General features: G+C 44.8%; 1 protein-coding gene across 2 annotated transcripts in view; it reads right to left on the bottom strand.

Annotated features, from left to right (window-relative positions):
• Positions 1-27,054, bottom strand: part of DKK3 (dickkopf WNT signaling pathway inhibitor 3) — a 96,667-nt gene that overhangs the window by 40,995 nt on the left and 28,618 nt on the right. For both annotated transcript variants that reach the window (XM_082270294.1, XM_082270295.1), the window contains exons 2-4: positions 20,893-21,161; positions 12,401-12,529; positions 11,136-11,216 (exon numbers count right to left, since the gene is read on the bottom strand). In XM_082270294.1, coding sequence (XP_082126420.1) covers positions 11,136-11,216; positions 12,401-12,529; positions 20,893-21,093 — 411 coding nt within the window. In that variant the 5' untranslated portion in view covers positions 21,094-21,161. The remainder of the gene's footprint in view (positions 1-11,135; positions 11,217-12,400; positions 12,530-20,892; positions 21,162-27,054) is intronic.

Here is a 27,054-nt window from a genome sequence, read left to right as displayed (position 1 = left end):
CCCCTGCAAACCCAGATATTATCTTGCAAAAGTAGCAGTGACATCAGCACTGTGCTGTATATAGCCTGTGCAGAGAGGAGAGCTGTGGGAGCGGTCAGCAGACCCCATCCACTACAGGCTGCCTGCAGAAAACTACAGGAGGGGGCGGAGACATAGACCAATCACCCTGCCCAAGGAGAAAGAGATCAAAGCTGTGGGAGGGGTCATCAGGCTCCACCCACTACACTCTGCCTGTAGAAAACTACAGGATGGGTGGAGACAAGACCAATCACCCTGTACAAGGAGAGAGATCAGAGCTGTGGGAGGGGCCCATCAGGCTCCACCCACTACACTCTGCCTGTAGAAAAATACAGGAGGGGGCAGGGACATAGACCAATCACCCTGTACAAGGAGAGAGATCTGAGCTGTGGGAGGGGCCCATCAGTCTACACCGACTACACTTTTCCTTGTAGAAAACTACAGGAGGGGCGGAGACATAGACCAATCAACCTGCCCAAGGAGAGAGATCAGAGCTGTGGGAGGGGCCCATCAGACTCCGCCCACTACACTCTGCCTACAGAAAACTACAGGAGGGGCGGAGACATAGACCAATCACCCTGCCCAAGGAGAGAGATCAGAGCTGTGGGAGAGGCCCATCAGACTCCACCCACTACACTCTGCCTACAGAAAACTACAGGAGGGGCGGAGACATAGACCAATCACCCTGCCCAAGGAGAGAGATCAGAGCTGTGGGAGGGGCCCATCAGACTCCGCCCACTACACTCTGCCTACAGAAAACTACAGGAGGGGCGGAGACATAGACCAATCACCCTGCCCAAGGAGAGAGATCAGAGCTGTGGGAGGGGCCCATCAGACTCCGCCCACTACACTCTGCCTACAGAAAACTACAGGAGGGGGCGGAGACGAGACCAGTCCCCCTTCCCAAGCAGAGAGAGCAGCAGTGATCGGTCTTTATTACAGGAAGGAAAAGTCTCACACTGGATTACTGCACAGATCTGGAAGAAATACACAAAGATCACCGAGATTCAGGAAGAATATACAGGAATAAAGGATTTCAATGGTTTTTACTTCTCCCAGAGTTCAGCTTTGGGTACTAAAATGGGAAAATACCCGGATCGGCCAGCGGGGGAGGGTGGGGGGTAATACTGTCTGAAATGCGGTATATTGCCCTCAGGGACGCCCAGCAATCTGCTGACTTTTTGTTACGTTCCCAACCACGAATGAAAACAAAATCCTTCTTCCAATTGGAAACAGATCTGACTTCAGGACAAAACCGACATCAATCATCGACATTCAATATTTAATGTTCTTCATGTGATTCAGCGAGAAACAAAACAAAACCTGCAGAAAGCCAGAGGCCAAAACTAACATAGCGATTTCCCCTGATTACACCGCCGAGCCGTGAACCGCGATGGAGTCACAGCGCACCGAGCGATGGACGGGGGAGGGTCAGACACAATGAGAGGGGGACACATGTAAAGCAGATGTGAGCCCTAATGGAATGCTACTTTACTCAGTGAGCGCTATTATAATTATCTGCCATTTAAAAAAACACATATATATATATTCACTAATCAATTTATCCGTTGTTACAGCCCAGCACTGCTGATCTCTTGCAGCCTCTTTGCAGACACTTCCTGTCTACATTCACTCCAGTGTCGGCTGTTTGGCATTACTCAGGGAGGGTTTTCTGATGGTGACAATGGTGGATCATACATGGGTAACGTGTGTTGAAACTAGGGGTCGACCGATATCGTTTTTTCAGGGCCGATACCGATTTTCTTGCCACCTTTTAGGCCGATAGCCGATAACAGGTGCCGATATTCTGTACATCACCGTCACCTTTCCACCCGGTGCAGCGTGTTGCCTGCCACCATCCCCTGCCACCCGGTGCAGCACGTTACTTGGCACCGTCACCTGCCACCTAGATGCAGCATGTCACCTGCCACCATCACCTGCCACCCAGATGCAGCGTGTCACTTGCCACCGTCACCTGCCACCAGATGCAGCGCGTCACTTGCCACCATCACCTGCCACCAGATGCAGTTTGTCACTTGCCACCATCACCTGCCACCCAGCCCAGATGCAGCGTGTCATTTGCCACCGTCACCTGTCACCCAGCAGCAGCGTGTCACTTGCGACCTTCACCTGCCACCCAGATATAGTGTGTCACTTGCTATTGTCACCTGCCACCCAGATGCAGCTTGTCACTTGCAACCTTCACCTGCCACAAGATGCAGCATGTCACTTGCCACCATCACCTGCCACCCAGATGCAGCATGTCATTTGCTACCGTCACCTGCCACAAGATGCAGCATGTCACTTGCCACCATCACCTGCCACCCAGATGCAGCATGTCACTTGCTACCGTCACCTGCCACAAGATGCAGCATGTCACTTGCCACCATCACCTGCCACCCAGATGCAGCATGTCACTTGCTACCGTCACCTGCCACCCAGATGCAGCATGTCACTTGCTATCGTCACCTGCCACCCAGATGCAGCATGTCACTTGCTACCGTCACCTGCATTATTTATGCATTTCTCCAGAATTTCCAAACAAATTGTTTACTCCTGGAGCAAAAACCTTATAGCATGTTATTATTTCTGGTATTAGCCTGAGTTCACACTATAGCGATGCGGGAACCAGTGTGATTCTAGTGCTGGTTCCCGCATCGTATCTACCTTGCAGGCATTTCACACTGCCCTCTGCAAATGGCTGCGGGTGTCAATACAAAGCTAATGACACCCCCAGATCGGTTCGCAGATCGCAGTGCGAACTATGAATTCAGACAAGAATCGGATCGCATGGGTGTGAACACCCATGCAATCCGATTCCAGTGCGGGAAAAAAAAGGTTCCTGCAGCATTTTCATGCAAATGCAATGTGAGTTCAGCCATAAATTTGCATCGCACAGACATTGCATGTGATCTGCACAGCAATGCTATGCGAATCACATGCGATGTCTGCGTTCACAATAGTGTGAACCCAGGCTTAAGGTTTGAGCATGCTCTACAAACACAGATTTAGCCATTGTGATATATAACCAGTGTTAATTTTGACATCAAATTATATTTTTGTTTTAGTCCTATTTTAGTCATCTGTTTCAGTTTTGTTTGTATTGTAGTCGACTAAAATAGTGTTAATTTGGTTGACGAAAATATTTTTGTCAACCAAATTAACACTGATTATAGAGTCTACAAATTTTGTTATATACACTGGGTATAGAAAAGATTAATTTCCCCTATAAAATAATTAAGTGTTCTTGCATGGCACGACCGCTTACTGTTATCTCACATATATATTCTTATTATTACATTTTGTTGTTGCAGCCTGAAATGAAGACGGACACGGTTTTTGTTTTATCCACCTGTATTTACTTCAAGTGAAAGATATAATACCAACATGTCAGAAAATTTTTTTTTTTTTAAAAAACAGAATCACTGAGTTGGAAAAAGAGTAACCCCCCCCCCCTCCTATAAATGAGTTGTAAACTCAATCAGGTGTAGCTAATCCCCTTCTCAATGGCACACAAAGCCTCTTGACTTTCAACTGTCATCAGCTGGGGTCATTTTGATTAGCTCAGCATGAAAAGAGCTTTCCTGGAGCATTTCAGTCCCTGATAGTGCAACTGAAGAAAACACTCAACTACGGGTGGCAAGGTACTGTCATCTCCGGGATAAAGATGTGGACAGGCACAAGTCAGGAGATGGATATAAAGGCTTTATCAATGCCTAGATGCAGAGTGAAGTCTATTATCAAGAAGTGGAAGGTATTCGCTACAACACAGACCCTTCCTGGATCAGGATGTCGCTCCAAACTGGATGAAAGAGCCAGGAGGAAACTGGTCAGAGAGGCCACCAAGAGGCCTACAACAACTCTGACAAAGAGTGGCCATTGTGTGCATGTGACATCAATATCACCAATTCTCCACAAATATGGCTTGTATGGAAGGGTGCAAGGAAAAAGCCACTCCTCAAGAAAGGCCACATGCAGTCACCACTGAGCATTGCCAAGATGCACCTTGAAGATTCTGAGGCCACATGGAAAATGGTGTCATGGTCAGATGAGACTAAAATGGAATTATTTGGCCTCAGCACCAAACAATATGTCTGGCGGAAATCCAATACATCTCACCATCCAAATTGAACTGAACTAAGGAGGTCTGTAAAGAAGAGTGGAAAATATTGCCAAGTCTAGATGTGCAAAGTTAGTAGAGACAAATCCCAAAAGGCTAAAGGCTGGAAATAAAGCCAAAGGTTGTCCAACAAATTACTGACACAAGGGGGGGGGGGGGGTCCTTTTACCAACCCAGTGATTCCGATTTTGAATTTCTTTTATTTTTTGCTGACATGTTGGTCTGGTGACACTGGGACTGGTGTGATAGCAAACAGGAACACTGTTGCTGGCTTACACTGGTTTCATGAGACTGTACTGTTGCTTGCTTGCACTGGTCTGTTGACACTAATGGTGTGGCTGTGATCAGAAACACTGTTGCTGGCTGCACTGGTGGTCTGGTTGTACTGACTGGTGTGGCTGTGATCAAGGACACTGTAACTGGCTGCACTGGTCTGCTGACACTGGTACTGGTGTGGTGGTGATCAGGAACACTGCTGCTGGCTGCACTGGTCTAGTGACACAGTGACTGGTGTGGCTGTGATCAGGGACACTGTGATTGGCTGCACTGGTCTGATGACACTGTGACTGGTGTGGCTGTGATCAGGGAGGCTGTAACTGGCTGCACTGGTCTGCTGACACTGGTACTTGTATGGTGGTGATCAGGAACACTGTTGCTGGCTGCACTGGTCTGGTGACACTGTGACTAGTGTGGCTGTGATCAGGAACACTGTAACTGTCTGAACTGGCCTGCTGACACTGGTAGTGGTGTGGCGGAGATCAGGAACACTATTGCTGGCTGCACTGGTTTTGTGACACAGTGACTGGTGTGGCAGTGATCAGGGACACTGTAACTGGCTGCACTGGTCGGTTGACACTGGTACTGGTTTGGCTGTGATCAGGGACACTGTGATTGGCTGCACTGGTCTGCTGACATTGGTACTGGTGTGGCTGTGATCAGGGACACTGTGATTGGCTGCACTGGTCTGGTGACACTGTGACTGGTTCGACTAGTGATCAGGGACACTGGCTCGCAGCACTGACATACAGTGTCATCAGAGTAGCAAGCCAGTGTCCCTGCCTGATCACTAGCCTCACCAGTCCCAGTGTCACCATACTAGTGCAGCCAGGTACAGTGTTCCTGATCACTGCCACACTAGTGGCACTGGTGGTACAATATTTTTCCTCATGAATTACGTTTATAATTCCTTTTTATTTTTTCTGACCTAACCTGGCACTAAACCCCACACAATACGTCCCATATTCCCTACAGAATCCAGAGAGAAATTCAGACACATTATTCTTTAAATGTATTTGTTTTATTTAGAGTTTATTAAACTGTTCTGATTGATTGTGGCAATCTCGGAAATGTAGCCAGGCTCAAGAGTTTTTCTCATTATTGGGTATCACATTTCTCCCAGTAAGTTCTGTACACGTTATTTAATGCGGTTAACGTTTGACACCACAAATCCATGTTGGGAAATTAGCTGTGAATTAAAATAATTACAGGTTTAGTCAATCAGATCTGGATAGTATGAATTTCATTGCAAACTTTGAACCGAGATGACCCTGAAAATTTGAGTGTAGGATTATGCAAAGTGTCAATTGTGTCACTTAAAGCATATATTATACAGTGTATGTAATCATTACTAGATATGCCCATTATTAAAGATTAATGCCCATTATATAACAACAGTGCTCATTATTGAATGTTAATTCCCTTTACATTTCAATAGTGCCATTTTTGAAAAGAGATGCCCAGTATACACCAACAGTGCTCATTTTAGGAGAGAAATGTTCTTCATTATACACCAAAAGTGTCCATTATAGAAGCGAAACTCTCATTATATTCTTACAGCACTCATTATAGAAGAGAAATGCCAATTATACACCAACAGTGCCCATTATAGAAGAGAAATTTGCGTTATTTACCAACAAGTCCCATTATAGAAGTGAAAAGTCAATTACGGTATACAACAACAATGCCCATTGTAAAAGAAAAATGTCCATTATACACCAGCAGTGACCATTGCATGAGAGAAAAGTAAATCACACACCAACAGTGCCCATTAAGGAGGATAAATGTCCATTATATACCAACAGTTCCCATTATAGAGGAGAAATGTCCCTTATATACCAACAGTTCCCATTGAAGAAGTTAAAAGTAAATTACACACCAACATTGCCCATTATAGAAAAGTCAATTATACACCAACAGTGCCAATTATAGAAGAAAAATGTTCATTATATACCAACAGTTCCCATTATAGAGGAGAAATGTCCATTATATACCAACAGTTCCCATTAAAGAAGGGAAAAGTCAATTATACACCAACAGTGCCCATTACAGAAGAGAAAAGTAAATTATACACCAACAGTGCCCATTATAGAAGATAAATGTCAATCATACACCAACAGTGCCCATTATAGAAGAGAAAAGTAAATTATATACCAACAGTTCCCATTATAGAGGCGAAATGTCCATTATATACCAACAGTTCCCTTTAAAGAAGGGAAAAGTCAATTATACACCAACAGTGCCCATTATAGAAGATAAATGTGCTTTACTTACCAACAAGTCCCATTATAGAAGTGAAAAGTCAATTACGGTATACAACAACAATGCCCATTGCAAAAGAAAAATGTCCATTATATACCAGCAGTGCCCATTACAGGAGAGAAAAGTAAATCACACACCAACAGTGCCCATTATAGAGGAGAAATGTCCATTACATACCAACAGTTCCCATTATAGAGGAGAAATGTCCATTATATACCAACAGTTCCCATTATAGAGGAGAAATGTCCATTATATACCAACAGTTCCCATTATAGAGGAGAAATGTCCATTAAATACCAACAGTTCCCATTGAAGAAGTGAAAAGTAAATTATACACCAACAGTGCCCATTACAGAAGACAAATTTTGATCATACACCAACATTGCCCATTATAAAAAAGTAAATTATACACTAACAGTGGCCATTATAGAAGAAAAATGTCCATTATATACCAACAGTTCCCATTATAGAGGAGACATGTCCATTATATACCAACAGTTCCCATTAAAGAAGTGAAATGTCAATCATACACCAACATTGCCCATTATAGAAGAGAAATGTTCATTATACCAACAGTTCCCATTATAGAGGAGAAATGTCCATTATATACCAACAGTTCCCATTAAAGAAGGGACAAGTCAATTATACACCAAAATGCCCATTACAGAAGACAAAATGTCAGTTATGCACCAACAGTGCCCATTATAGAAGAGAAAAGTCAATCATACACCAACAGTGCCCATTATAGAAGAGAAAAGTCAATTATACACCAACAGTGCCCATTATAGAAGAGAAAAGTCAATTATATACCAACAGTGCCCATTATAGAAGAGAAATGTCAATCATACACCAACAGTGCCCATTATAGAAGAGAAAAGTCAATCATACACCAACAGTGCCCATTATAGAAGATAAGTGTCAATTATTCACCAACAGTGCCCATAACAGAAGAGAAAAGCCAATTTTACATCGACATTACCCATTATAGAAGAGAAATGCCAATTACACACAAAAAGTGCCCTTTATAGAGGAACAATGCTTATTAAATACCAACAGTGCCAAAAGCAGGGCAGTGTCCACTATAAAATAAACATTTATAGAGCAGCAATGCCCTAGAATAGCAGTATCCTTTATATAGCATCCATGGCCAAGATATAAGAGCAGTGCCACTATATCGGTAACACTTATTACCGTATATACTGGAGATGTCTCCATTAACAGCAGTACCATCGTATAGAATTATTGCCCATAACAGACTGGTATAACCCAATGTATGCAAGTATGTATATAAAAGCACCAAAGATGGAAATGAGTTTGGGGTTTGGAGGGGTCACCGTACATGAGTGATGTAATGTTTTATGAACTGAAGATCTCAATAACTGGAGCATGCTGCCATTTATCTAAAGGGAGAGACAACATTCCACCTGACTGACCGCGGAAACAGAAAGGATCAGCACTGATCCTTCAATAAACACAGGATGAATTACTACCAGAAGATGTGACAGCAAATAATTCGGTAAAAATCTCTGCAGGTGTCATTCAAGGGTCAGTTTGCCCAAAGTGGAAAGCTCAGTTTTGGGGGAATTCCAAGGAGCTGAATTAGTCATCTCTCAGATGGGACTCTACGGCAGGTGCATGGAGCTGGGCACTCAGGAGGAGTCATCATTATTAATTCCTTCTTAGGTGTCTGGCTGTTAGGGTAATAGAGATGGCATTAAGAGCTTTTTTGAAGCTGTTACCAAAAAAAAAAAAAAAAGGGATGCTGCAAATTAATTAGTCCAGAGTGGTGAGCAGTGATTCTGATCTGCTTTCTCTTGAAAAGCTACATTGGGTTCAGCATCCGACACTTCCAAGTGTGTCAGATGCTTGGGTGCCAAGTTGCATATGGTGGTTACTTCCACCCGCTACTTTGTCACCACTGTGTCAATGCAGAGCTGTAGTGATTTAGGGACCACAACGTGAAGTTGGGTAAGCAGGAATCCAACACACTTAGAAAACAGGAATCCACAGAATAACAAAATAACAAAAACAATACTATGGAGTTTATTTTAGAGGCACCAGAAAAACCAAAAGTGTACTAAAATACAAAAAGTTTATTGTACAATTGTTTTTAAAAAACCAAGTTCGTTTGTTAAAATGCATACAAAATACATGTCCATATCCATTGTGACCATTAACAAGAAAAATAAATCTTCATCAATTGAAAAACTCATAGATGAGAACCCAACATGTTTCGTCCCAGAACGCCTCAGCTATCTGGACAGTCAGCATGCTGGCCATTGCACTTTCTGGATTGGGGCACTATATGGTTCTCCAACTTATGGGATCTGTTGGGCCCATTATGTTATTGACTTTTTTCTACCTCAGTCATTAACAAGAAAAAGAAATCTTCATCAATTGAAAAACTCATAGATGAGAACATGAAACCCAACGTGTTTCATCCCAGAACGCCTCAGCTATGTGGACAGTCAGCGTGCTGGCCATTGCACTTTCTGGATTGGGGCACTATATGGTTCTCCAACTTATGGGATTTGTTGGGCCCATTATGTTATTGACTTTTATCCACCTCAGTCTCATTATACCTCTATAATTCTTGACATGCCTACAAAAGATTTTTCGGCTGCCCCATCCTGACTGTTTCTTGGCAACTTTACACCTGCAGGCCTCTTCTAGAGAAGCTTGCACTCCTTTGGGCTTATGTTGCCTGGTTATACTTATCAAGCCATAGTCCATTGAATCTCCCCCTGGCTGTTGGGTTGCTTGGGGAAGTCCTTGGATGTCTGGCCATGTTTGGTCTCCAACAACCACCTTAATCTATCCATCTCATTCTACAAACCCCCCTGAAGAAGACTTTGAAATTTGAAATGCGTTTGGGTTCATGTTCCAATCTATGAGTTTTTTAAATGATGGAGATTTCCTTTTCTTGTTCATAGTCACTATGTATATTATGGACATGTATTTTGTATGAATTTTAACAAACTAACTTGTTTTTTTTAAATAATTGTACAATAAACTGCTGTCTAAGGATGTGGCACCATTAATTGGGCAGCTTAGACTTATCTGATATAACTCCCCAGAACGACAAGTTGGTGAGAAACTGAAATATTAACATGTATTTTATTTAGAGGTGCCAGTGCAATTAGAGGGTATCAGAATGCACCAACAACAGCAACACTTTGAGTATGGTCATCTTGACTGTGCCCCTGTGTACAAAGCCAATTCCATAAAGACATGGTTGGGCCAGTTTGGTGTGGAGGAACTAGAATGGCATCTACAGAACCCTGACCTTAACCCTACTGAACACCCTTGGGATGAATTGGAAGCAGGCCAGGTCTTCTCATCCAAGAACTCCATAAAGACATGGTTGGTTGGGCCAGTTTGGTGTGGAGGAACGAGAATGGCATTCACAGAACCCTGACCTTAACCCTACTAAACACCCTTGGGATGAATTGGACCAAGCCAGGTTTTCTCATCCAAGAACTCCATAACGACAAGGTTGGGCCAGTTTGGTGTGGAGGAACTAGAATGGCATCTACATAACCCTGACTTTAACCCTACTGAACACCCTTGGGATGAATTGGAATCAGGCCAGGTCTTCTCATCCAAGAACTCCATAAAGACAAGGTTGGGCCAGTTTGGTGTGGAGGAACTAGAATGGCATCCACAGAACCCTGACCTTAACTCTACTGAACACCCTTGGGATGAATTGGAACAAGCCAGGTCTTCTCATCCAAGAACTCCATATAGACAAGGTTGGGCCAGTTTGGTGTGGAGGAACTAGAATGGCATCCACAGAACCCTGACCTTAACCCTACTGAACACCCTTGGGATGAATTGGAACAAGCCAGGTCTTCTCATCCAAGAACCCCATAAAGACAAGGTTGGGCCAGTTTGGTGTGGAGGAACTAGAATGGCATCCACAGAACCCTGACCTTAACCCTACTGAACACCCTTGGACTGAATTGGAACAAGCCAGGTCTTCTCATCCAAGAACTCCATAAAGACATGGTTGGATGAGTTTGGCGCGGAGGAACTTGAGTGTCCTGACCTCAATCCTACTGAACACCTTTGGGATGATTTAAAATGCCATTTTTGAGAAAGGTCTTCTCAACCGAAATCAGAACCTGACTTCACAAATGTTCTTCTGGCTACATAGACAAGCACACTCCAAAGTCTTGTGGAAAGCCTTCCCAAAAGGGTAGGGGCTAATATAACCACAAAGCTCATATGGGCAGGTGTCCACAAAACTTTGGCCATATGGTGGATCTCACAACGTCCTGTTGTGTCTCTGGGGGCAGAAAATGCAGAAAAATTCACACAGCTGGAGACGCAGACAGCTATAAAACCTGACAGATGATCAATATTGAGTTACATTTTAAATAATACATAATAATAGTTTTAGCCTGGCACCATCCTTAACACATAACAGATGCTCGGTACACATATAACAAAGACTCACATGCTCTCTCTTGTCCCCACTTTCCAGTGATGATACAATGGTCTTGGACAGGAAGGTCGATCCCGTTTTATTGTCTGTTTCCTGCAAAGACACAGAAATAATACTGACTTGTAAATTGTAAAGCAAATAATTATCTCAAAATACAAAAATCTAAGAAATACATTATATTGATTTTGATGCTCCAGGGTTTACACCAGGGTAGTATATTTCCCTCTATTAGTGATTTCCCTTCACTTCCTGTCCTGGAGAGACAACAGGAAGTCATAGGAAATCTCTCCAAAACAAGGGAAAATCCCATTAGATAGTGGTCATTGAACAGGTGTCCCTATTGCAGGTTTTAGAGCAGCTGTGATCAATTTTTTGATATAGGGGGCCCTAAATTCAGCCACCAACATCACCAAAAGGCCCCACATATTAATAATAATAAATGAATGGAATACTTCAGAAGGCTGTAAGAACAGATATGCAACAGGAGATGGTCAAAGACTATGGGCATTCTACAGAAGGTGGCCAGAAGCTATGGGCATGCTACAACAGATGGTCAGAGACTATGGGCATGCTGGAAGTGCTTGTCAGAGACTATAGGCATGATGCAAGAGATGGCCAGAGAGACTATGGGTATTCTACAAAAAATGGTCAGAGACTATAGTGGAGCTACAAGGGATGGTCAAAGACTATATGCATGCAACAAGAGATGGTCAGAAACTATGGGCATGCTACAAGAGATGGTCATAAACTATGGGCATGTTACAAAGGATGGTCAGAGAATATAGGCATGGTACAAAAGATGGCCAGGGACTATGGACATGCTACAAGAGATGGTCTGAGACTATGTGCATTCTACAGAAGGTGGCCAGAGACTATGGGCATGTTACAAGAGATGGTCAACGACTATGGGCATGCTGTAAGAGATGGTCAGAGACTATGGGCATGCTGCAAGAGATGGTCAGAGACTATGGGCATGCTGCAAGAGATGGTCAGAGACTATGGGCATGCTGCAAGAGATGGTCAGAGACTATGGGCATGCTGCAAGAGATGGTCAGAGACTATGGGCATGCTGCAAGAGATGGTCAGAGACTATGGGCATGCTGCAAGAGATGGTCAGAGACTGGAAATATGCTATAGGAGTGGCTGTAGATTGGGAGCATGCTTCAGGAGACAGCCATAGAAGGAGGACAGAATACACGAGACTGCTGGAGAACACTGCTATCAATGAATGCTCCTCTGTTTAGCTCCTTGTGTTTCCAGGTAATCACTGTACATACCTTGTTAATTAGCTCCTTGGTGACGATGGTGTCATTCCCAATTTTCGTCTCCTTGACTGTCTCATTATGGTAATTAGGTGGGAGGTCCTTCAAGGCCACTCTGTCTGCCGCAATCTCTTCAGCCTCCATCTGAAACAAGATCATCATTACAGATCTTCATCTTAGAATTTTACAATCCTACAAAGAATCTCCACCCTCTGTAGTTCCATTGACCACCTCCTGCGTGGTTCTGATTTCTATCCTGGCATCTGCCTGTGTTGGCTCATTAGCAGAAGTTTAATCTGCTTATTTAGCCTTTGCTGAATCCTCCATATAAAACACTTATTGGGATTTTTTTTTTAACAAAAATATATAGCAGAATACAAATTGGCCTAAAATGATGAAAAATTAGATTTTTTTATTTTTTTTTTTATTGGGAAAGTTATATAGCAGAAAGTAAAAAATATATATTTTTTTCAGAATTGTCGCTATTTTTTTGTTTATAGCACAAAAAATAAAAATTGCACAGGTGATCAAATAACCACCAAAAGAAAGCTCTATTTGTGGGGAAATCAATTTTATTTGGGAACAGCGTTGCACGACTGCACATTTGTCAGTTAAAGTAACGCAGTGCCGTATCGCAAAAAATGGCCTGGTCATTAAGGGGGTAAATTCTTCTGGTCCAGAAAGTCTCCCCTATTAGGTCTCCCATGAGATTGCAGTCATATAAATGAGTAGATTCCGTGTCTGGCCTGAAGCTCGGCGTTCCTTCTCCTCCTCCAGACGTCTCCCAGAAATAAAATAAAATGTGTTTTTTTCCAGGCGGGGACCCATGGAGAAAACCGCGGACGGATTTTTATTTCTACACCTTCCTCAGCATCTAATTTAATTTGCTGCCAAGAAAATTCTGCCTTTCCGAGGAAGAGAAAAAAAAAAGAAAACGTTGGGGTTTGTGGGTAAAGGGGGGGGGGGGGGGTGTACGGGGAATTGGAGAAAAATGTAGGATTCCTTTGCTTTACACTGAAAACTTTGTTAACTGATTACAACCCGGCGCCGGCTTTCTGGGTCATCAAGCCCAACTTTTTTAAAGGGGATCTCTACTGAGACGAATACAAGGGGCTGGAACTGGTTTCTGGCTGTCATGGCAATCTGGAATTTATATGGTGGAGCCCGAATTTAATGGGAATTCCGATGGGATGAAGTGATTGCTGGGATGTGCCAGCTCTCTGCTGCCCGGAGGAGGCTTAAATGTGACTTCCAGCCCCCCCCTTCAGTCTTCTACAGTTATATAGGATCCTCTCCTGTGGGGATGAGCCCACCGGCCCCTGGGTTCAGTTCAAGGAGTTCCTAAAATTTCAGATGCCCAACCAGAACCCCAGTGAAATCAATAGGGGCTAGGCTGTCGAATCAAAAATGCCCATTTTCTGGGCAAATAGGCAAAGGGGTTGTAAAAAAAAAAAACATGGCGGGGTGGGGGTGGTGGGGGGATGGGGGGGGGATTGGAGGTGGATACTGCTCTGAGGGATTTGAACAAATGCAAAAAAAATGTTTCAAAAATGCTTTTTTTTACCCTCTTATGGACCGCCCCATGCAGGTATACTGCGGCAGGGCGGCTCTCCTGCGCAAAATAACATACCTGTATGTGGTTTTGTGCACAGGGTGTGGGGCGTGCGCATGCGCGCTGCCAGCGACCTGCTACTGCTGTGATTGGACACAGCGGGAGACAATCAGCGGATCTGGCAGATGCAAAGTCCGCCGGGACCCGCCAATCGTTCACAGGAGAGGCAGAACGGCGGTCTGCCTATGTAAACAAGGCAGACCGCCGTTCTGTCAGCGAGGAAGATGGGGATCTTGTATTTCTGCTAAGCAGGAGCACGGATCTCTGTTTTCCTCCAGTTAAGCCACACCCACACAGTGAGAAAGCATTCCTTAGGAGCACACTTAACCCTTCCATCGCCCCTGATGATAACCTCTGCCCTGCCAGTGTCAATAGTACAGTAACAGAGCATTTTTTTTTAAACACTGATCACTGTATTGGTGTCACTAGTCCCCAAAAAAAGTGTCAGGTGTCCAATTTTCCTGCCGCAATGTCACAGTCCCGCTAAAAAAAAATCGCTGATTGAGTGTTGCCTTTGATAGCTGAGCTGCTAGATTGGAGGACTGTAGAAACAAAACAAAAAAAAATAAAAAATCGCTGCTCGCCGCCATTACTAATATATGAAATAAAATAAATAAATAAAAATTCCAGAAAAATATCCCATCGCTATAACTTTTGCGCAAACCAATCAATATACGCCTATTGGGATTTTATTCTACCAAAAATATGTAGCAGAATACAAATTGGCCTGAATTGATGAAGACATTTGATTTTTTTTATTGGGTTTTATAGCAGAAAGTTAAAATGATTTTTTTTTTGCATTTTTTTACATTGTCGGTTTTTTTTTGTTTATAGCGCAAAAAATAAAAACCACCAAAAGAAAGCTCTATTTGTGGGGAAAAAAGGACATCAATTGTATTTGGGTACAGCGTCGCACGACCACGCAATTTTCAGTGAAAATAACGCAGTGCCGTCTCGCAAAGAATAGCCTGGTTATGAAGGGAGTTAAATCTTCCGGAGGTCAAGTGTGAGCTGGAGTTTGGCTTCAATTTGTTAGTGTATCTAAATCTTCTACTCCATCTAATGCTCCGCTCCCCCCAGACTGACAATGCTGCTGTCTGCTGTACCTCCTGTTCTCCTTCAGCCAGAGTAGGGGCACTCTAATACAGGAGGTGTGTTATTGGCAAAATCACCGGGTAAAAACAGAAGCTTAAAAAAAAAAAGAAAACTAATGCAGCTGCCACATCTAATGATTGGTAAGCTGCAATATTTTACATTTGTGGTTTTGGGTTTAATACTGCTTTAATGTTCCCTTTAATATTTGCAGACAGTGGGTGGATTCTGCACCCTGTATATAGTCCATCCTGCACTGCATAAAATGGCCTGGTCATGAGGGGGGTAAACCTTCCAGGGCTGAAGTGGTTAGACCACTGACATTTAAAGGGGAAAAATGGTTTGAAATTGCCAGCCAATGACATTTCCCTGCGGGCTTCTAAGTAAAAAAAAAAAAAAAAAAAAGACTGCATATAAACCCCTCCAAAGACCCTCTAAAATACATAGAAATCTGCTGTGTATTTAGGGAGACCTTTGGAGGGGGTCTGTGTACGCTTTTATTATTTTTATTATTTTATTATTTATATTTTAGTTTTAATTTATTATTTTTATTATTTATATTTTAGTTTTAATTTATTATTTTTATTATTTTATTATTTATATTTAAGTTTTAATGTATTATTTTTATTATTTAAAAAAGAACAATTGAAACTGTTTCACCTTTTCTTTCTTTGTAAGCCCCCGTTCACATGCAAGCGATCCGACTTCGGGTGGCGACCTCCGAGGTCGCAGTGCGAGCAGCGCGCCGCGACCTCGGAGCGGCCGCCACGGACTTCATAACATTGAAGTCTATGGCGGTCGCCTCCTGGTCGCCCCAAAGAAACTCCGGACCCTTTTTCTAAGTCGGAGCGACTTGTGTCGCTCCTATTAGAACGGGTCCGCAGCTTCCCTATGGGAGGTGACCTACGGCGACCTGTGAGGCGACCAGGTCGCCTCACAGGTCGCCTTAGTGTGAACGGGGGCTAAATGTCACCTTTGCTGTAGCACGTCCTACAGCAAGAATAAAAAAAAATTGCCTTTGAGTCTGGTATAGATTTTAAGGGGGACCTCATGGAAAAAATAAAATAAAAAACCCAAAAAGTGTGCAGTCCCCAGGAGCTCAAAACTAGACCCTTACTCCGAGCATGAAACCTGACTGGCCAGGAAAGGGGGGGAATGAGTGTGTGCTTCCCCTCTCCTGAACCATACCATGCCCTCAACATGAGGGGTGCTTTGCCAGGACTGTCCCATGTTGATGTGGGCAAAGGCCTCTTCCCCCACACCCGAGCTCGGAGATTGTGGGGGTCTACAGGCAGAGAGTTTATTGAAATCTGGAACCTCCCTTAAAAAAGCAAGGGGGCCCCCAGATATCGGGGTTTTGGCTTTAGACACACTTTACTTTTCACTATAATAGCTGTACTAATAGGAAAAATTTGTTCCAGACACCCCAACAACAGTCTCTGCTGACCCCCCACTATGCCATGAACTGAGCACTGCTCAGACTGATGTACCCAGGAGATCCCCATTGCCTCATGGGAGCAGAGGTTTTCTCCTGGATCAGACCCGTTGAGCTGTGACACGCTATAGAGGAGAAGTGGTCACACGGAAGCACAGAAATGGAAGATTCTGCAGAGGGACTTGGCGGGTTACACAGAAATATTATAAAAACAGTGCAGCTATTATTGAAGACGGGCTTTCCATTGCCAAAAACAAATCTAAATTATAATGTGCGTAGCCAAATTCCTGAGTTGTAACCTATTCCGAACCTTAACTTCTTCTGTCCCAGAGCCTTTTTCTTCCTATACCCCCAATGAGTCCTACAGCCTTTTCCTCCTTATACTCCCAATGATTCCCAAAGCCTTTTCCTCCCTATACTATAAGTCCCAGAGCCTTTTCCCCCTATACTCCCAATGAGTCCTACAGCCTTTTCCCCCTATACTCCCAGTGAGTCCTAAAGCTTTTTCCTCCCTGTACTCCCAATGAGTCCTACAGCCTTTTCCTCCCTTTACCTCTCTATACCCCAAATGAGTCCTACAGCCTTTTCCTCCCTATACTCCCAATGAATCCCACACATTTTCCTCCCTATACTCCGAATGAGTTATACAGCCTTTCCCCCTATGCTCCCAATGAATCCCACAGCCTTTTCCTCCCTATACTCCCAATGAGGCCCAGAGCCTTTTCCTCCCTTTACCTCTCTATACTCCCAATGAGTCCTACAGATTTTTCCTCCCTGTACTCCCAATGAGTTCCAGAGCTTTCTCCTCCCCTTACCTCTCTATACCCCAAATGAGTCCCACAGCCTTTCTCCCTATACTCCCAATGAGTCCTACAGCCTTTTCCCCCTATACTCCCAATGAGTCCTACAGCTTTTTCCTCCCTTTACCTCTCTATACCCCAAATGAGTCCTACAGCCTTTTCCTCCCTATACTCCCAATGAATCCCACACATTTTCCTCCCTATACTCCGAATGAGTTATACAGCCTTTCCCCCCTATGCTCCCAATGAATCCCACAGCCTTTTCCTCCCTATACTCCCAATGAGGCCCAGAGCCTTTTCCTCCCTTTACCTCTCTATACTCCCAATGAGTCCTACAGCCTTTTCCTCCCTGTACTCCCAATGAGTTCCAGAGCTTTCTCCTCCCCTTACCTCTCTATACTTCCAATGAGTCCCACAGCCTTTTCCTCCCTATACTCCCAACGTGTCCTACAGCCTTTTCCTCCCTTTACCCCAATGAGTCCCATAGCCTTTTCCTCCATATACCCCCAATGAGTCCAGGAGCCTTTTCCTCCATATACCCCCAATGTGTCCAAGTGCCTCTTGCTCCCTTTACCTCCCAATGAGTCCCAGAGCCTTTTCCTCCCTTTACCTCTCTATATCACAAATAAGTCCCACAGCCTTTTCCTCCCTATACTTCCAATGAGTCCTACAGAGTTTTCCTCCCTTTACCCCCGATAAATCCCACAGCCTTTTCCTCCCTTTACCCACAATGAGTCAAAGAGCCTTTTCCTTCCTTTACTCCTGATGAGTCCAAGAGCTTTTTACTCCCTTTACCCCCAATGAGTCCAAGAGCCTTTTCCTCCCTTTTACCCAGATGAGTCCAAGAGTCTTTTCCTTCCTTTACCCCCAATGAGTCCAAGAGCCTTTTTCTCCCTTTATCCCCAATGAGTCCCACAGCTTTCTCCTCCCTTTACCCCCGATGAGCCAAAGAGCCTTTTCCTCCCTATACCCCCAATAAGTCCCAGAGCCTTTCCCCACCTATACCCCAATAAGTCAAAGAGCCTTTTCCTCTCTTTACGTCCAATGAGTCCAAGAGCATCTTCCTCCCTTTACCCCCAATAAGTCAAAGAGCCTTTTTCTTCCCTATACCCCCAATAAGTCCCAGAGCCTTTTCCTCCCTTTACCCCCGATGAGTCCCACAGCTTTTTCCTCCCTTTACCCCCAATGTGTTCCCCATCCTTTTCCTCCCTTTACCCCAATAAGTCCCAGAGCCTTTTCCTCTCTATACCCCTAATGAGTGCCTGAGTCTTTACCTCCCAAAACCCCCAATGAGTCCCAGAGCCTGTACCTCCAAAATCCCCCAGTGAGTCCCAGAGCCTTTTCCTTACAATATCCCCAATGAGTCCAAGAGCCTTTTCCTCTCTATTCCCCCAATGAGTCCCAGAGTCTTTACCTCCCAAACCCTCAATGTGTCCCAGACAATGTGTCCCAGAGCTTCTACCTCCAAAATCCCCCAGTGAGTCCCAGAGCATTTTCCTTACTATATCCCCAATGAGTCCAAGAGCCTTTTCCTTCCTATTCCCCCAATGAGTCCCAGAGCCTTTACCTCCCAAAACCCTCAATGAGTCCCGAAACCTCTAGCTTCAAAATCCCCCAATGAGTCCCAGAGCCTTTTCCTTCTTCTACCCCCAATGAGTCCCAGAACGTTTTCATCCCTACACCCTCAATTATTTCAAGAGCTTTTACCTCCAAAAACCCACAATGTGTCTTAAATCCTTTTCCACCTTATAACCCGCTTAAGCTTGAGAGCCTTTTCATTTCTATACCACCAATGAGTCCCAGAGCCTTTCCTTCCCAAAACTTCCAAATGGGACCCAGAGCCTTTTCCTCCCTTTATTCTCAATTAGTCTCAAAGCCTTTTCCACCCAAAACCCCCAATGAGTTCCAGAGCCTTTTCTTTCCAAAAACCCCCAATGAGTCCCAGGACCTTTTCTTCCCAAAACCCCCAATAAGTCCCAGAGCGTTTTGTACCCTATACCTTACTTAATTCCCAGAGCCTTTCCTTCCCTATACCCCACTTAAGTCCCAGAGCCTTTTCTTCCCTATACTTCACTTGAGTCCCCAAGCCTTTTCTTCCCTATACTTCACTTGAGTCCCCAAGCCTTTTCTTCCCTATACTTCACTTGAGTCCCCAAGCCTTTTCTTCTCTATACTTCACTTGAGTCCCAGAGCCTTTTCTTCCTTATACTTCATTGAATTCTAAAGCCAGTTTTCTGTCCTGGGATGACAACCCTCACTTATCTCACTGTATTTGGAAGCAACATTGTCACCCTAGGAGAGGAAGTACTGTAGAACTACAGAACACCTCCCCTCCTCCTATTTTGTAAAGCATAGGGGTGTGATTCTCTAGTCCTCAGAAATAACTAAGAATAATGTAACTGATAGGAGTGCAGCACAGGAAGCTATCAGCTTACAAGATTTCTGGCAGAATCAACTGGTATTTTTTGCAGTTATCGAACAGATATAACAAAAACAATTCAAGGCTATAATGAAATTAATTGTGAGGATTTAAATACACTTTAATAATTAAACTAATACTAAGGGGACTATTTATAGAAAAATACACAATAAAGTGTTACTAAACCCACAGCAGTAAAATCAGTCTGTATATGCAGTAAAGCATGCTTGTTATACTCATTGTGGAACCTAAGGGGTTAATCCTCTGCATTATGTAAAAAGGCTGTTGGATCCTGTCTTCTCTGATCCTCCCCTTCTCCCACTGTCCCCAATCCATCTCTTGATAGAGCAGAGTCTTGGGGTCAAGCTGCACATGCTCAGTTTGGTGTGTATTGCTAGAGAGTTTTTTTTTTTTTTCTTGGGAGGGTACATGTGATAAGCACAGGGCCAATCAGCACTGTTCAGACAGTCAGATGGTCAGGTGTCCTGCAGCCTCATAGGATAATCAGGGGAGAATGAAAACTCCTCCTACAAGCTTTAAGCAGACACTGATAGAAGTCACAAAACTGCTATATACTGCTGATGGGAAAAGGTTTATAGTGACTGTAGGCTCCTGGGGGGACCAGATATAGTGACTGCAGGCTCCTGGGGAGAGCAGATATAGTGACTGCAGGCTCCTGGGGAGAGCAGATATAGTGACTGCAGGCTCCTGGGGAGATGAGATATAGTGACTGCAGAGTCCTGGGGAGACCAGATATAGTGACTGTAGGCTCCTGGGTTTAGTAACACTTTAAATATACAGCATTATGGCCACTAGATGGTGCTGTCTATAATAGGGAAAAAGAGTGTGCCCTTCAGCTCCATCTAGTGGCCATAATGTGGTATTTTTCCCTTCTACACTGTTTTTTTTTTTTTCAATGAATAACATTTGACCCGCACAGAATACAGCCTGAGAACGCTTGATTTTTTAATTGTGATGGGGGAACAGCTATGCAAATATTTTTGATAAATATACATCTAAGTTATCTTGTAAAATTGGGTACTTATCTTGCTGGAACATCAAACTGCACTAATGAAGATGCGCTCCATGGCCTTTCTACGAACAAGCGGTTCACAGTGCCATTCTAAGATGCAGCTTGGTGCCTCCTACCTCTTTCACAGCATTCGCCAGCTTAGAGTTGGAATCCCTAATCAGATCTCCCACTTCCCTGAAGATGTCATTCAAACTGTCCGTCTCCTCAGGGAGGTCCAGGACCGGAGGGGCAGGGGTGACTTCATCGGATATCTCAGATCTTTTGGTTGGAGAGGTAGACACAAAGCTCAGGGTCACCGCCAAGAATAGGAAAAGCATCTTGGAAACAACAAGCGTGGAGCTCTCAATTGCACCCTCTAACAGAGGAAGAATTAAGTCTTGTAGACCTGAAAGAGAAAGTGAAAAGGAGTCAGGGACCCTCCTGGCTATTTTTACCTGATGCCCCCTGTGGCCCTTGCACTTTCCCCGCACTGTGTTCTGGTGTAAATGGGCACTGCGTGCATAAGGCCTAAAGCAAGGCTCTCTATACGTTTTAAATTAAGGGCCAGTGTATTTTTCTTCAGATATTAGAGGGGCCAGGCTATGGCCATCAGAAGTAGAAAATGTCCTGGTGTCAGTAAAAATGCCAATCATTCGTATCAGTGGAAGGAATAGTGCACAGTCATTGGTGTCAGAGGAAGGAATAGTGCCGCATCATTGGTGTCAGTGGGAGGAATAGTGCCCCATCATTGGTGTCAGTGGGAGGAATAGTGCCGCATCATTGGTGTCAGTGGGAGGATTAGTGCCCCATCATTGGTGGCAGTGGGAGGAATAGTGCCCCATCATTGGTATCAGTGGAAGGAATAGTGCCCCATCATTGGTGTCAGTGGGAGGAATAGTGCCCCATCATTGAAATCAGTTAGAGGACTAGAGCCTCATCATTGGTGTCAGTGATAACAATAGTGCCTCATGGTTGGTGTCAGTGGGAGGAATAGTGCCCCATCATTGGTATCAGTGGGAGGAATAGTGCCCTATCATTGATGTCAGTGGGAGGAATAGTGCCCCATCATTGGTGTCAGTGGAATGAAGAGTGCCCCATCACTGAAATCAGTTAGAGTACTAGAGCCTCATCATTGGTGTCAGTGATAACAATAGTGCCTCATGGTTGGTGTGAGAAATAGTGCCCAATCGCTGGTGTCAGTGAGAGGAATAGGGCCCCATCATTGGTGTCAGTGGGAGGACTAGCGCCCCATCATTGGTGTCAGTGGGAGGAATAGTGGCCCATCATTGGTGTCAGTGGGAGGAATAGTGCCCCATCATGGGTCTCGGTGGGAGATATAGTGCCCCATCATTGGTGTCAGTGGGAGGAATAGTGCCCCATTATTGATGTCAGTTAGAGGACTAGAGCCTCATTATTGGTGTCAGTGAAATTAATAGTGCCTTGTGGTTGGTGTCAGTGGGCGAAATAGTGCCCCATGGGTGGTGTTAGTGGGAGGAATAGTGCCCCATCATGGGTGTGAGTGGAAGGAATACTGCCCCGTCACTGGTGTCAATGGGAGGAATAGTGCCCCCTCATGGGTGTCAGTGGGAGGAATAGTGCCCCATCATTGATGTCAGTTAGAGGACTAGAGCCTCATCATTGGTGTCAGTGGGAGGAATAGTGCCTCATCATTGATGTCAGTGGGAGGAATAGTGCCTCATCATTGGTGTCAGTGGGAGAAATAGTGCCCCATTATTGGTGTCAGGGGAAGGTGTAGTGCCCCATGATCCCACTGTTAGTGTCAGTGGGAGGAATTATGCCCCATTGTTAATGTCAGTAGGAAGAATTGTGCCCAAAGGGCCCAATTAAAGCAAGCATAGGGCCGCATGTGGCCCCCGGGCCGCAGTTTGGAGACCACTGGCCTAAAGCAACATTGTATACTGTGCATCACAAACATTAAACAAACGTATCAAAAAATGTATATTTGCATCAACCTGTAATCCCTTATACCTTTTTTTTTTTTGATAGAGCAAACTTTCCTCTCCCTTATACTTATTTGATCCAATGCCTGGCACTGAGGTCATGGCCAACAGGTGAATGCAGCCTATATACGGTGAAAACTTTCTTACCAAGGAACCAATTAACGGATTATTCGGTAGGGAAGCACACACGACTCAATCCCATCACGCCTGCATTCGGGTCTATTACTCCTCAGCGCAGCCTTTCTCAACCTTTTCAACACAGGGGAGCCCTTGAAATAAATTTCTGGTCTCGGGGAACCCCTGCTAAAAATTAAAAATCTACAACTCATGACACATTAGTGTGACAGTCAGTGGGAAGAATGCTCCTTACTCTTGTCATCATTGGGAAGAATTACCCCCCTTACAGATAGCTAAAAGGAACAATGGTGTCATTGGGAACTTATCTGAGAGGCAGAAATTGCCCATTTCTCAAGGAACCCCTTGCAACCTCAGGAGGAACCATAGCTGGGAAACCCTGCCTTAGCCCATCTAAAGACATGGATGAGCGAGTTTGGGGTTGAGGAACTTGACTTGCCTGCACAGAGTCCTGACCTCAACCCGATAGAACACCTTTGGAATTAATTAAAGCGGAGACTGTGAGCCAATCCTTCTCATCCAACCTCAATGCCTGAACTCACAAATGTGCTTCTAGAATAATGGTCAAACATTCCCATAGACACACTCCTAAACCTTGTGGACAGCCTTCCCAGAAGAGTTGAAGCTGTTATAGCTGCAAAGGGTGGGCCAACTCAATATTGAACCCTACGGACTAAGACTGAGATGTCATGTGTGTGTAAAGGCAGGCGTCCCAATACTTTTGGTAATATAGTGTATATTAATCCTGAGTGATCCTGCCATGAAGGTTCTTTTTCAGGTACTTCCTTTTATGGGTTAGAAACTGTAAAGATATGTAAGATCTTTCCAAGAGCCAGGACATTATTTTCTGCTGACGGTTGGATACAAATAACCATAAAATTCTGCATGTTACGCACAGCAGCGATCTGTCAGACTGAGAAATGTGTATTTTATTTTTAGAAGTCAAATGTACATTTTTAGCTAAACCTGGAGGCACTAAACTGCAGATGTCTGCACACCCATCCCGGATATGGGATTATTTGTAAGCCATAGACAACGAAAGATGGACTGTTGTGGGTTTGTGTACATAAATGGACCTGATAAATACAATGCTGCCTGGTCTTCTTTTTATTCTTTGAACCACATGACCCCCGGAAAGGTTTTACCCCCTTCATGACCACGCCATTTTTAGCCATTTAGCACTGCGCTAATTTATCTGGTAATTGCGCGGTCATGCAACGCTGTACCCAAAATAAATTGGTCAGTGGGAAGAATGCTCCTTACATTGGTGGCCAGCAGGAAGAATGCTCCTTACATTGGTGGCCAGCAGGAAGAATGCCCCTTACATTGGTGGTCAGTGGGAAGAATGCCCCTTACATTGATGGTCAGTGGGAAGAATGTCCCTTACATTGGTGGTCAGTGGGAAGAATGCTCCTTACATTGGTGGCCAGCAGGAAGAATGCCCCTTACATTGGTGGTCAGTGGGAAGAATGCCCCTTACATTGATGGTCAGTGGGAAGAATGCTCCTTACATTGGTGGTCAGTGGGAAGAATGCCCCTTACATTGATGGTCAGTGGGAAGAATGCTCCTTACATTGGTGGTCAGTGGGAAGAATGATCCTTACATTGGTGATCAGTGGGAAGAATGCCCCTTACATTGGTGGTCAGTGGGAAGAATGCCCCTTACATTGATGGTCAGTGGGAAGAATGCTCCTTACATTGGTGGTCAGTGGGAAGAATGTTCCTTACATTGGCGGTCAGTGGGAAGAATGCCCCTTACATTGGCGGTCAGTGGGAAGAATGCTCCTTACATTGGTGGTCAGTGGGAAGAATGTTCCTTACATTGGTGGTCAGTGGGAAGAATGCTCCTTACATTGGTGGTCAGTGGGAAGAATGCTCCTTACATTGGTGATCAGTGGGAAGAATGTTCCTTACATTGGTGGTCAGTGGGAAGAATGTTCCTTACATTGGTGGTCAGTGGGAAGAATGTTCCTTACATTGGTGATCAGTGGGAAGAATGCTCCTTACATTGGTGGTCAGTGGGAAGAATGCTCCTTACATTGGTGATCAGTGGGAAGAATGCTCCTTACATTGGCGGTCAGTGGGAAGAATGCTCCTTACATTGGTGGTCAGTGGGAAGAATGTTCCTTACATTGGTGGTCAGTGGGAAGAATGTTCCTTACATTGGTGATCAGTGGGAAGAATGCTCCTTACATTGGTGGTCAGTGGGAAGAAGGAGGAGGACACACCCAAAGAGCTCTCTCAGAGAACCAGCCCTTTTCAAGCCTGGGCCTTGCTTGCTAGCTTGGCCCAGGAACAATGCCTGATCCTGGGGGAGGCCCTGGGAGGGATCCCCCTGATGACACGGGGCCTAGTGAGGAGGAGGTGGAGGACCTGTCTGTGGGTCCAGGCCCTGGTGAGAATGCGGATGTCTTCAGCCAGAAGGTTATCAATCGTTTTAGGGCGATTGGGAGAGCTGAAGAAAAACTTAAAGTTTTGAAGGCTGAACATAAATCCTTCAGAGCCAAATACTGCCAGGCCTGGAGTAAAAATCGCACAGCCATGAAGCCTGAGCTACAGGAATTGGAAGATAAGGTAAAGAAACAATCTTTATTACTGGAAAAGTTGAAAGATAGAAGCGGAGTGTTTAAAGAAAAATTTGATAATGAGAGGAGATTTGCCAGCCAAGCATCAGCAAGTTCTGTGGATCAGCAGCCTCAGTTAATGGATGACCAGGCTCCATCTGCCTCTGCACCTCTCCCCCCATGCCAGAACTGGGAATCGCCAGCGGCAACCAGCCAGGGGGTTGAGAGTGGGCATGGATCCCTGACATTTATCCAGGAGATGGAGTCCCCCCTGAGAGCAGATAAGTTTGCATTCACTGATGATCCATCAGAAATCCCTGTGGATGGGCAGAGGAGATACAAACCAGCAAAGCCAGTACTGGTGGAGAAATCCCAGTATACCATGCTGCCATCCAACATGTCTGCCCCACCTGCTGTAGTGGATGGTGTCCCAGGTGAGAAGGAGCTTTGCCTACAGCTACCTATTGGAGATTCTGCTGTGAACACAACCAGTACAGACATGCAGGGAAAATCCCTGACCGTGAAATCCCCGGACCATCAGGTGAATGTGGATGGACCTGCATCTGACACCCCAGACATGGATTTTGCTGGTCTGGCTGAGACCAGTAGTCCCTCTGAAAGCAAAATGGCTGCCAGCTCCAAGGAGTCTGTTTCACTTTCACCAGAGCTTCCCAGTGTTTCAGGGCTGATTGCTGGTGGGGGAGGGGATCAGCATGCTGCTGTTTTTGGAATGGAAGCAGCCATGGAAGTTACCTGCAGTGTTTTACCTGCTGCTGTGCTAGAACTGAATTCCATTTCCACAGCTGAAAACCCTGTCCCAGTGGAAGAGAAGATGACAGCTGAAACTCTTACCAGTGCAGCACCAACTATGGATTCTGCTGTGAAGACAACAAATATCCCAGCAAGTATTAAAAATGACAATAATCATAAAGCAATGAATGTGGTGGGTGGTGGTGAAGGGGATAATATTGCTGGGAAAAATAGAAATGACATTTCTCCCCCTGCTCAGCAGAGGAAAGATTTATCGATTGTACAGATCAATCCCGGATCTGTACAATCGTTATCTGTTATGTCTGTGTCGGATGTTTCAAAACAAACTGATGGATTTTCTGCTGGGAGGAATGTTGGAAGCTATGCTTCAGCTTTGGGGAGTCGCACCAGGGTGGGTGGTGGGGATTTGGTTAGTAATCGCATTTCAAGGAGGTTTGTTGGGGGGTTGGTTAGTGGGTATAGGAGGAGGAATGTGGTTCAGTTGCGGTGGGAGGGCGATGGAACGCCGCCAGTAAGGGGGAGAGTGGCCGAGTTGGTCTTGGAAATGGGGTTTAAAGCCTGTGACATTTTTGCTTTGATTTGCCCGGTGGGAAGTTATGAATTTGATTTGTCGTTTGTGAAACCTGAGAGTTTGGATCTCTTTTGGGAGAGATTTAGGAGGTGCAAGGGCCTTCAGCAGTGGAGTGGTTTGGTGCCAAAGGTGATTTCAAGACAGCCTCTGATAAAGTCGGTGACCATCTTGGTGCGTAACGAATCCATACCAGAGGCTGATTTATTAGTATGGCTACGCCGATATGGCGAGGTCCTCACTCCACTGCGGAAGGTCCTTGATGAGCATGGGATATGGACAGGGGCCTGGACAGTGTCA

This window comes from Pelophylax lessonae, assembly GCF_965119305.1.
Source record: "Pelophylax lessonae genome assembly, chromosome: 10".
Classification (NCBI taxonomy): Eukaryota; Metazoa; Chordata; class Amphibia; order Anura; family Ranidae; genus Pelophylax; species Pelophylax lessonae.
The sequence above is the reverse complement of the archived record's forward strand: the minus strand, read 5'-3'. Positions and strand labels throughout refer to the sequence as shown.